At 25.0% G+C, this 12,506-nt stretch overlaps 1 protein-coding gene across 3 annotated transcripts in view; it reads right to left on the bottom strand.

Moving 5' to 3' along the window:
• Positions 1 to 443: 443 nt before the first annotated feature.
• LOC114129316 (myoneurin-like) overlaps positions 444 to 12,506 on the bottom strand; it is a 32,506-nt gene continuing 20,443 nt past the window's right edge. For 2 of the 3 annotated variants that reach the window (XM_050205088.1, XM_050205087.1), the window contains exons 3-4: positions 2,937 to 3,132; positions 444 to 1,496 (exon numbers count right to left, since the gene is read on the bottom strand). In XM_050205088.1, the coding sequence (XP_050061045.1) occupies positions 761 to 1,496; positions 2,937 to 3,132 (932 nt within the window). In that variant the 3' untranslated portion in view covers positions 444 to 760. Of the gene's footprint in view, positions 1,497 to 2,936; positions 3,133 to 3,201; positions 3,440 to 12,506 lie in introns of those variants that run through there. The other variant, XM_050205089.1, reaches the window with a different exon arrangement.

The following is a 12,506-nucleotide window of genomic DNA, read 5'->3' as shown; positions in this document are numbered from 1 at the left end:
TATGGTAACCCTATACTAACTACACTCTTTTTAGATTTGTTACAAAACATTTTATAATTATTATATTATTAATTATATAAATTTAAAACAGCAGGAATGCAGAACAGGTTTATTATAATTATTAATTGTTGCCCACCTATAAATATATATTATTTTTTCTGTGCATCTATTGTGATTGTTCACCTTCTGAATAACTTGATAGTTTTCAATCAAAATCACATTAATAAATTCCTCGAGACTTGAAGAGTAGTTTATTATTTCAGCCCTTATAAGTTGCATGAATTTAGTTGTGACGAATGTAATTTGAATATTATATTGTTTATTTAAATAATTGCCATTGGTTATAGATTATATAACTTAGGTACTATTTTAATTAATAAAATATGGTGTTTATAAATGTTAACAGAAATATTTAAAATAAATAAATGAATCTTCAAATCAAATACTTATGAACACAATATTACAATGTTTATTTTTATTATTTGCTATTATTACTTATAAAAGCAAATACCAATTTTACATAATCATATCTTTCAAAAATCACAATCCTCGTTTCTATTTTTGTATTTATTGAAAACTTATCTATACAAATTTGAAATTTATGGTTCAGTTTTGAAAATGGATAGATATAATTAAATCTAAAATAAATGTAAAATGTACATTCAAAGGAGTGTATAGATGAATTTTTTCGTTGTACTTTTTTTTGCTGTCTTTGTTCTCTTTTATTAATGATACTGACTATTATAATACAATAATACAATCATATAAATTTCATATGCTTATTTATGTGGACTTTCATATTTACTTTCTGTGCAAATGATTTTTTACATATAGCACAGTTAAATGGTTTATGAGATTCATGAATCATTTTGTGTTGATATAAAGTTGATACTTGAGCAAAAGATTTATTACAAATAAGACATTGATATGGTTTTTTTCCCAAATGAAGTTTCATGTGAGTTTTCATGGTTCCTTTCCACGAAAAATATTTTTTACAAATATAACATTTATGTGTTTTTTTTGAATTTTCTTTTGATCTTCTTAATTTTTTTTTAGTTAGATTAGAAGTTATAATTGGGGCTTTATTGTTGAGACAGGCATTTTTATGATTGTTTTTAATGGGTGAGTTAATATCATAATATGTTGAGGACTCAACTGTTGGCACATAATTGTTTTCACGCATAAAAAAACTTTCATACATAGTATCCTCAATTATATCTACTTCAGTTTTTATCTGGGTATTTTTTTCAGACGTCATCATATTGTGTTTAGTTGGTGTATAAGTCCCAGTTGATGATTCAATGTTAAGATTAAAATTTGTAGGTTTGTTTTCAATGTATGAGTTAATGCTATATTGTGTTGTAGACGAAAATGATGATACAAAATCGTTATCACGAATAAAAAAATTTTCGTATTTAGTATCGTTAAATACATCCACTTCAGTTTTTAATTGAACTTTAAGATTTTCTTTAGTATTCTCAAAATCTTTCTTGTAACTGAAACAATAAATAAATTCATAAATTAATAATTTACATTAAATACATACACATATAAATAATAGACATGGATATGTAGCATATACACACAAAGCTTAATGTTTTTAATTAAAATATAACAATATTATAATAATTTGCTTCAATCTCAAGAGTTGATCATAAAAATTAAACTACTTGATTTAAAATTTATTCAAAGATTATTTAAAATTGATGATAAATATAAAAAGTTTTCAATGTGGTAAGTATACAATTTTTTATAAATTTAATAAATCTTCAATTTTTTGAAAAATGTACATTATCTACTAATTATTTTACTATAATATGGTATTAATATTATTATGTACAATGTTTACCCATTTCAAATATTTTGTTTTTTAATAATATTATGTCCAATTAAAGTATTATGAGTTATGAGATTCATTATTGAGTAAAACTTATTGAGTTTTATCGCTAAATGATTGTTCAAATTTGATTTTTAGGCTGACAAAAAATATTTAATTTTATCATACCTACTATTAAATTTTGAAATTGTATTAAATTATAAGTTGTACAGCTTTGGACCTTATTAAGTGATTCCTTTGTTGTTTGGCAAGTATGCGCAATTATACTACCAACTTTTTATATTTTATTCATATAAAAAATTAATGGTTTTGTATCAAAAAAGATACTTAACGAGTAGATACATTTAAATGATATTAATGGATAATATTAAAATAAAGTAATAATTGGAATAAAACTATCTTTATTGATTATTACTATATATTTAAAAGTTTTAACTTATTTTAGATGAAATTTAAAATTATTAATTTTTATGTAATTAGCTTTAATTATTTTAATTGTTTTTTTTTTTTTTTTTTTGATTTATATAGCCATCCAAGTGTCGTAAGTTTAAACAATCACGTAGAAATACCTGCAAACATTTAGATCGTTTTGTAAATTAATATCTACAGGTTACAGTGCGACGGAATTATTTAATTTACACTTACTTAAATAATTCGTATTTTATAACACTAATGTACTGTTATTTATAACTCATAATTAATATGAATTAACTTTTACAATTAACAGATTAATTTTATTTCATTATTTTGAAATTATATAATGTTTAGTTATAAATTTTGGTACATTGAAGCATATGATCTATTTAGTAATCACAATCTTGTGTATTTAAAAGAAATTTTCATTATTCAACAAAATTTAATAAAGGTATTAAATTATGCTTTGAATTTATTTCTATCCATTTAAAAAATTCCGGTTTTATATTAAGTATTAACAAAGATAAACAAGGACAATATTATTATGTGCATTATAGCTAATATATTTAAAGGAAGTCTACGGAGGAACAACATGAACGAAAACTAGCAATTTTTGTCAACCATAACTCACAATGCAATAAGCAAAGACTCTTCACGAAGTTAAAGTATTAAAACAGGTACTTACTACTGATTAGTAGATTGACTATCATTTACACCACAATAATCCTTATATTCTGTAGATTCATCAACATATTCGTGTTTAACATTATATTCCTGTACAATATCATGTTCTTGTTTGATGTATTTATTAAATTTAGGTAGTATATCTTGTAGCTCACATTTTATCGGTTGAGGATTTTGGGCTGCCTCTTTGAACATATCTAAACAAAAGTAGGAAAAATAAAATAATTAAAATAAACTATTGTTAGTTAAGAACTTTTAGTATTAACTTATGTAGTAATCTAAAATACAGATCTGGTAAATTTTGATTTTGTTCAACAAAAGTTTTTTCAATGCAAGATCGATGTGGCTAAATTATCAGAGTTAATAGTGCACAGGGCATCAATCGTTTTAAAAAGCAGTTTGATAGTAGTGCCTAGAGAGCTTAGATAATAATATTATTATCTAGGCTCTCTAGTAGGGCCTTGCAGTGGCGACTAGTGGCTGCCGAGTGCCGGCTCATGGTAGTTTGATAATAATGATAATATTATGGTAGTGAAGCATAGATAATAAAGATATGGATAGGACATATCGGTCTTATCAGCGGTATTTAAGGGGTCCAGTGCCTATCCATATCTTTATTATCTATGTAGTGAAGCCACAGAATAGATTAAAGATAATATCAAATAATAATAATCAAAATTAAAAATAATATTCCTAATGGCTAATTGGCCCACCACAATATCACTAATGTGGATGACACGCAAGGTCAACCTTGGTCCTTGGATAACATGTACTTCACAATCATTGCTGTCGGTCCGAATTTCTTTGGTTATTAATCTATTATTATACGTAAATATGGAATAAGTTGCGTTGTAAATGCAAAATCGCAGGTTGCCGCTGAAAATGTACGACGAGAATATTATCACACTAAAATAATACAGTGAAACTTACATTTAAGACTTAACGAAATCTCACGGGGAACCAAAAAAAATCGTATTACATATGAATTCGTTTAGTTATTATAAGAAGTATAATTTATTGAGAGTATAATTTTATTTTTAAATGTACTTAGGGAATGAAGTTACACCATTGCCACAGGCAGTACTATAGATTAATAACGCTACTAAACAGTTTTATTTCAAGAATCAAATAATTTAGTTAGGTACCTACCTACTTCATTTTACTAATGAACTATACAATTACACGTACAGTTTTATTTTATAAATAGTAATAATATCTATAATATACGAGTAAGGTAACACTAGTGTAGTGTTTAACTGTTTCTGAAACAAGAAAATTCTAAGACATACAAGCCTGATAAGTTGGAGACTAACTTATAAGATGAAAAGTTTTAAAAAAGGTAACTATATAATATAAACTCCCATTGACTATTTATACAGTAAGTACCTTCTGCGTCAGATTAAAAATTAAATCTAAATTGTTCATTTTAATTTATTTTTTATCTGAAAGAATTATATCTATATAGTACATACTATAATATATTAATATAAGTTTTTAATTCAGTAATTATTTCTTATTTCAATGGCATTTAAGCATTTTTAATTATTGTACCTAGATAATAAATCAAATAAAACGCATGATGTGTCAAATTATAAGTAAGTATAATATGAACTATATTTCAACAAAATTATATCTAGACTGTCGATGGACAAGAATTTTAGCCGTTTTTATCTATAACTGCTAACTTTAAGTATCTCGAGTAAAAACACTCTTAATAATGTAGCTGATCACGTATATATGAGAAACCGTTGACTGGTGTAGAAAAGAAAATATTTCCAATTTTTTTTTAAATCGAAAAATAAACTAAGTATAAATGACTGACATCTAATAGGCTGGCATGAAGAAAGTGCTTGTATAATCAAGTCTGGAAAAAGTCCTATCCCTTATTTATAGGTCCTGTGTCCTGACCCCACTATCATCGGCGTGTCCTTTCCGGTCAGCCTATGGCATTATCGTGTTCTCGACGTTATTTACGTGTTTTTGGATTCACATGCACGTGCATCCTATGGTCTTATACTCTTATCTCTTATGGTGTCCAGGTAACGATCTAACCACGCTCGTCGACCACATCTGCAGTCGTTGTTGATTATAGACTTATATAGTGTTTTGTTCTTATAATGTTTGCATATCCGCAAATGGATGGTGCCGGGTTATTTCCCAACTTATAATGCATAATAATTTTTCCCTTGTTATTATTTTGTATTTTGTGGTCTTTCTAGTTTGCGACTTGGGTTTATTCATACCAACATATCATTATAACTTACTTTATAACTTATAAGTTAACGTTAAAGCCTACATCGTAGTATCTTCACGACTCATGTATAGTATTTCTGTATAGGATATCAGTACACGTAGCAATAACAGCATTTTTCAACTAAAGATTATTATGTTCATTAATTTAGAAAAAAAAAATGAAAAGACAAAAGTTTTTGTAGCAAGGTCATTTGGGAGCATTCAAAGAATATCTATACGAATGAATAATTTTAAAGTATATATTTTGTAATCGATTTTATAATTTGGCATTTGTTTTTTTTTGTTTAGGGAATAGTAATTGGTAATTTTAAAACTGTCATTGATATTTTATTTATATTTTTCGCTTTTGTTTTTTAAATTTAAAAATTATGTTATTATTTTCTAGATTTACTAGGCATTACTTTTAATTTTATTAATATTTTATCCATTATATTAGTAACATTGGTAATTAAATATTTTCCTCTATCATGTACCTATCTATGATTAGTAAGTTTATCTATACCAAACGGTCGATTTCGTTAAAATAATCAGTATTACAATTAATAACATTTATACTGCTCGCTACTGTATTTATTAAAATATTGACTTGCTGATTATTTATTTTAATAAATATTATAATAATATGATCCGCATCACTATAGCTGTTTATAATGTTGGTTTATCTTTAGTAATAATAGTAATAATTCTGTTGGTATTCTATTAACATATGTTTTTCATTTTTAAAAACAATCATGGTCATAATAAAGCGTTTTATTTGAATTTGTTTTTCGTTTTTTGAACATTTTATATTAAGAACGAAAATTAACTGATAAACCATAGAAACTTATATTATAATTTTTGTTTTGATTTCTAATTAGGTTAGACTTTAAAAATATATTATTTTATAATCTATATGATTTAGAAAACTCGTATACGCATATATCGTGTCTTTTATCATTATTGATACGTTCCAGCCTAGTTACTATTATTATTAAAGTTCTAATATATTTAGGGAAGTTTCAAATTATCCAGATTTCAGGGAAGAATTGTTATTTCGCATGAACTTTTGAGGTTTGTTCACTTTTGTAAGATTACAAGATGTTTACTCTCTGAATATAATATTCAGATAATGATTCAGGACTCCACAGTTACTTGTCCATCGTATTTATTTTATACAATTTAAATATTAAATATAAGTACCTATATAGTATGTAAAAATGTAAAATTGATATACATACATATAGTATAGGTACATATACTCGTACAAACTATATACTCATAAAACAATCGTCTAATTTATATATTTATTTTTGGATGAAAAAATGTTATAGTACATAAAAACATATATTACATTCAAATATGTACACTATGCACAGCTATAATAGCAGTAATAATACGACAGCTTTATCTAAGTATTAAAAATACCAATTTGTAGATCGATAAATTTTTATACTGTATATTTGTATGCATCTGTGGATATGTTATTTTCCTTTTTATTTTGAAATAATCGAATACTTAATTTTTTTTATATGCCTACGCAACATATTATATAATTAAATGAAATACGCAAAACGATAAGTCAATTTGCGTGTTCAACTAATCCGTGACGGACGACGGTCGTGCTAATCGACTTTTTTGATATAGTGTTAGTACAATTGACAAAAATCAAAAAAAGTCTAAGGTACGTACGTGTTTAATAATAACGTATAGAAATGATGATAAGTGTATGTAATAATGGGAGTGATATAGTAATTAATAATTATATAGAAATAAATGTCTACATTCTTTTCTTTTTTTTATTTATTATATATAACGTTAATATTGTTTCTGACTTCCGACCCTAAGGTTAGGTTAGCCTGGGCACTGTACTTATATTTTTACGTCCTATATACTACAGGTATGTATAGACTTTATAATATTTTAAAACCTTTTCTGGTAAAAATTTTTTTTTTTGTGAAATAAAATAAGAATAATATAACATACTTGCCTACAATAAATATAAAAATACATAGATAAAGCAGTTACATTAAAAGCTGCACGCGATTTTATTGAATAAAGATCAAATTAATACTAATCGAGAAATCCACTGTAATTGATGTGATGAGTTTAAATTCATTGATAAATTATTATTTACGAATAACAATTGTTAGCGAAGACGGTCGGTTCCCAATATTGCTAAGTTCCTATATTTTATAATATATATTAAAGTAATTCAATTTATTATTAGTAATACCATGTACTGAATTAATTTTTGTCAAAAACATAACATTCATAATATTATATATTGCTGTAGCCTATAATTATAGTAGTTAGATATTATATTTTTATTAACTTTAAGCCAATAAAAATTTTATAGAAAATTGTGCGTTAGTTCTGTATTGTTGTTGTAAAGTCACATAATTTTTTTTATGGACATTTCAACGTTAGAGATACCTAGTTTTAAGTTAGATTAGTTTTGTACCTATTAAATTTGAAAACGATGTGACTTGTTCAAACATAATATAATATAACGATTTTTATTAAAAAAGTATTGATTTCACATTAAATTGACATGAACTATGATTAAATTATAATTAGTTTAATTTATATAATTATATACCTGTTGAGATAGAATGTTTTGGTAGATTATGATATTATGTAGCTATCATTTTTAACGGTTTAAAACAACTTTAAAATGAATTATTCTAACCATAGTTAGATACTATGTAAATTAAAAAAAGACAAAAAGAGATTATTATTCCATTGAAGTGTTAAAAACTATTATTTATATGATTTATTCTTTGTAATAGGTAGCTTGTAGAGCGTTATCACTAATATAGTAACATCATTTAGTTTTGGATTAAATTATTCGAAGATCAATTAAAAATCATATTATACCTACTAATAATATAATAAATGCAATATTTTCGGAAAAAAATTATCATTCTACTATAATACTAAAACTAAAATAAATTACTTTATTAGCTATATAAGAAAAACATATCACTTGATGATTTAGACTGATAAACCGCTCAAAATCGTTTTTTGTATCCAATTATTGGTTAAATCATCAAATTCAATCATCACTAACGTATTATAGTATTGACCCACTTGACACTTAATGTACAGCAGATCTAGCCCATTTACCTACCTTTTTTTTTTATCATTGTTATCATTTTAATGTGATAGTCAATATTCGAATAAAAAACAAATACTATATTACCTAGGTACCTATATAAAAATAATAAAATATAGAATAAAAATTGAGTTATCTTGTCAATATTTATCGACTTTGTTATTGAGTAAAATTTTAAGTGATAATTACCTGTATGATGCCATATATACCTATATATCACCAATAAAAATATAATTCCAAGTATTTCGTTTTATATTTAGTCTAAATACCAAACACCAATAGAAATTATGTTAAGATAAATCTAAAAAAGTTATGTCGTAAATTCCCATGTAATTTTTTTAGTAGATTAGGTGATAAGCTAATAGGTATTTCTATTTTTTACGGTTTGCCCAATAAATAATAAATGCAAAAACTCAAGAGCATTAGAACTAGTTTCAGTTTCAGTTTTAACTTTTAACAGAGATATTGTATAATTTTTTAATGACATTAATTTATAAGTCATTGTAAGTCTTTTAAATATTAAATTTGTAGATACCTTAAAAAAAGTGTTACACGTGTGTTGACTGTTGATATTTCATTACAATGTTTAAGTAAATTATTTATGTTTTATTTTTTTTTTTTTACATTAGGCATCAAGCAGAGAAGTACAACAGAAGATGTATATTATACAAAATAATATATAACTCATTGTTTTTTTTTTTACTTCGATAATGAATGAAGAATACGTATTATTACGTTGTTTTATTTTATAATAATGTATTTTATATATTCGTGTGTTCAGAGACGATATGAAAGTATGAATAATTAATTTTATTTTAATTTCCTATTATTTACTTATAATGTTATTACCCAGATACACATTTATTCATTGATTTATTTTGATTTATTTGATTTATTCTATAACTGTATGTACAGCACAATTTTTCAACAGAAAATTGTTGTTTAGATCTTAAAATAGGTACCTATATTATGAATATGACATTAGAGTAATTGTATTATTTATACGATACGAGTTCAATTTAGAAGAAAAAAGATTAAAATTATTTTCTTTTTTTATTCTTTTAATATTACATACTTATATATGATTATTTCGTTAATCACTAATCAGTACTCAAAAAAGATATTTATTGTCCCAAACATTTAAAGATTAAATCAGATATTAATTATGCCAGAAAAACTATATACCTAATATTTTAATTTATATAACTTATTGTTATATGTACTAAGAGTCTAAGAACAAATACATAATTATCTTTTAAATAATAATTGATATTTAATTTTGTTTTAGTACCTCCAAATCCTTCAGATGAAATTCAAATGTATAATGAAAATATGTATCTTCAAATTCCTACAGCACAATTTCCCAGAACTAATTATATAACCTCTACACAAGTCACAATAGTTCCGTTGAGTTCTGGAGTAAATTATCCGCAAGATGATCCACCACCTTCATATGATGAGTGTGTGGCCAAAATCTTGGATCCCTGATTTACCAGAAAAATATTGATTTATATCCATTTATACCTACGATATTTTTGCTTAAAACGATCTAAATCCGAAGTTGTATGTACCGATGTTTTGTAATTGTTTGTTTGTACAATAATATTCCTATTCTATTATAATACTAAATTACTATTTACTTTACATTTCTATATGTTTTTGTATGGTTATTTTATGATTATGAGATGATACATATTTAAAAAGTAAATATTATAATATTATGAATGCCGTTTCATATAAGAATAATCTTAGGTGGCGGGCTTCTATACCCACGGTGATGTCATTGAGTTTGTCTGCAGACAAGCTTTAAGGATCGTTACTTTATTATTTTAACAAAAACATAGCTTGAATTTTATCAAGATGATCACGGTAAAGAATTTTTTGCTCGTGACCGATAGTTGTGCACGAAAACTGATGACAAATAACGACTTAATCGATGGGTGTTATTAGAACAACAATTGGTTACTATCTTAGATTAGATTACTCTTATTTTAGACAAAGTACATGTATGAAAATTTATTGAAGTAAGTAACTGTCAACTGATCCTACATATTATCTGTGTATACATAAGAAATAACGCAATTATGAAGTGAATGCGTTTTGAAAACTTATAGAAGGGATATTGATTTTTTGAAGTTTAGAATAAAACCATTAAGTGGGACGATCTACCCCTTCTTTAATTTTTTTTTTTTAATATGATTAAGAAATTAAATTCAAGTAGTTCAGTAGTTGTATAATTTATTGATTGTAATAATATGATTTTGATACTTGATTAATTTTTTAATCATACATTTTATATTGTTATACAGAGTGATTCTTTTGTCAAACAACTCTTATTATTTCAAAATCTATAAACGTTTTTAAAAGAATTATCTTATATAATTTTCATTAAAAATAAAACAACATGAAGTATTAAAATATATATTTAATATTTTAATAGTTATAGGTAATTTAAGGTTTTTACTTTTTTAAATTACAGCAAATATTATTATGGGCGCTTTTTAATAAAATAATTACACAGTATTATATATTTCAACTATAACAAATTAAGTCTTGAGTATTATCGTTAACATTTGTTGAATTTAATAACGAGGTTAAAAATAAGTAATGATTATAATATTATTATACTACCTACCTAATAAATATAAATTTCTAAAAACCTCGATATATAACCATGTACTACGCATGATATGCTATATAATTTGAAACCCCTTTTATACGTTAAGTTTAAATAAGTTTAAAGTTTGAGATAGGTACATCAATTTAAAAAAAAAAATATTTGTTCTATAAATTTAAATTTAATTATTCCTTAAAATTATTCATGAATTATAATGTTTAGTAATAAAAATAACAAAAATTTTAATGCTATAATTTTATTAAAATTAAGTTAAATACCAATTTCGATCATAAAACTGGCATGCAATTGATTCAAAACGTGCTAAATCAAATAATTATAACTATATATAATTTAAGTAATTGTTACGTACCATTACTATCTACTATTACACAGCTCACTATTATTAATTTTAAGGCAAATTTTACTATTTGTTCCTATACATAATACATAGGATATCGACCATGAAACCAACTTTAGTCTCAAATAATTTTAAATTAATATTATTTATACGAAAAAATTAATATAGATTGTAATTTATCGTTTTATATGAAAAACTATAGCTGTCACCCAAGTGTTCCGCCCCCGTGGATAGGTAGTTGTTTACAAATTGTGTGACTGTTTCTTTGTCTTATATGTAGTTATATTTCAATCATAAAATGCTATAAAGTGTCCTTATATCTATGCAAAATAATAATAATTTAAGGTGTTTATACATTTTCATAAATATAGGTATTTATAGATAATAAAAACAATTTTTTCTTACATTAATATCATTATTCTTACACCCGGGAAATATATTATATAATACTATTAAAACGTCGTTAAATGAATAACAATAATAATGATTATTAAATAAAAACATTGGGCAGGATATTATATGGGTCTTCACATCATACAGCCAAACAGCGCGCTACTGACCTATTATACTACTTTTCTATTGGTTACCTATTATTATTATTATTGGATGCGTTAACTATTTTAACTACTCGAGTCTCAAGATTTAGTACTTCAGTCGTAGTTAGAACGCAGTGATCTACACTTTAAACCCCGCAGGACCGTTCAAAGCACCGAGCCGTTGTCACGTCTCATATAAGTGCGTTGACAATATAATAATTGATTCATCGTCGATTTTACTTATATAGATACACATTCTGAGGTGGGACGTGGGCAATTGCTTAACTGTACGCTTTAAAAAATTACTTTAATATCTTATGATATTATACCTAACATAATACATGTACTTCGAAATTCAAATTTTACAGGAGACACAAAACTAATTTTGTGTAACTTATTATGTTCTCTAACAAAATGGCAGGTACTAAAACCTCCAGTAAATTATTAGATACAACAGTAAAATATTTGGTGAAGATACTTTGAATGGTGTGGGTTTGTATGCGTTTCAAAAAATCAGGACTTGATTTTATAGTATAGGTAATTCAATACCGCCAAAACAAGACAAGATTTCGCTATTCCAAATTCGTAGTTTCCAGGAGTTGGGCCATACTATTAAAATATAACGGTCAGTAGTTTAGTTACGTATGTTTTTAATTTTATCAATAGGGCTCAGAAGTTATAGGATTTGCATATTTTTCTATAATGTGCTCTCG

This window comes from Aphis gossypii, chromosome 3, assembly GCF_020184175.1.
Source record: "Aphis gossypii isolate Hap1 chromosome 3, ASM2018417v2, whole genome shotgun sequence".
In the NCBI taxonomy this organism is placed as follows: Eukaryota; Metazoa; Arthropoda; class Insecta; order Hemiptera; family Aphididae; genus Aphis; species Aphis gossypii.
This window is presented reverse-complemented; position numbering and strand designations above follow the sequence as displayed.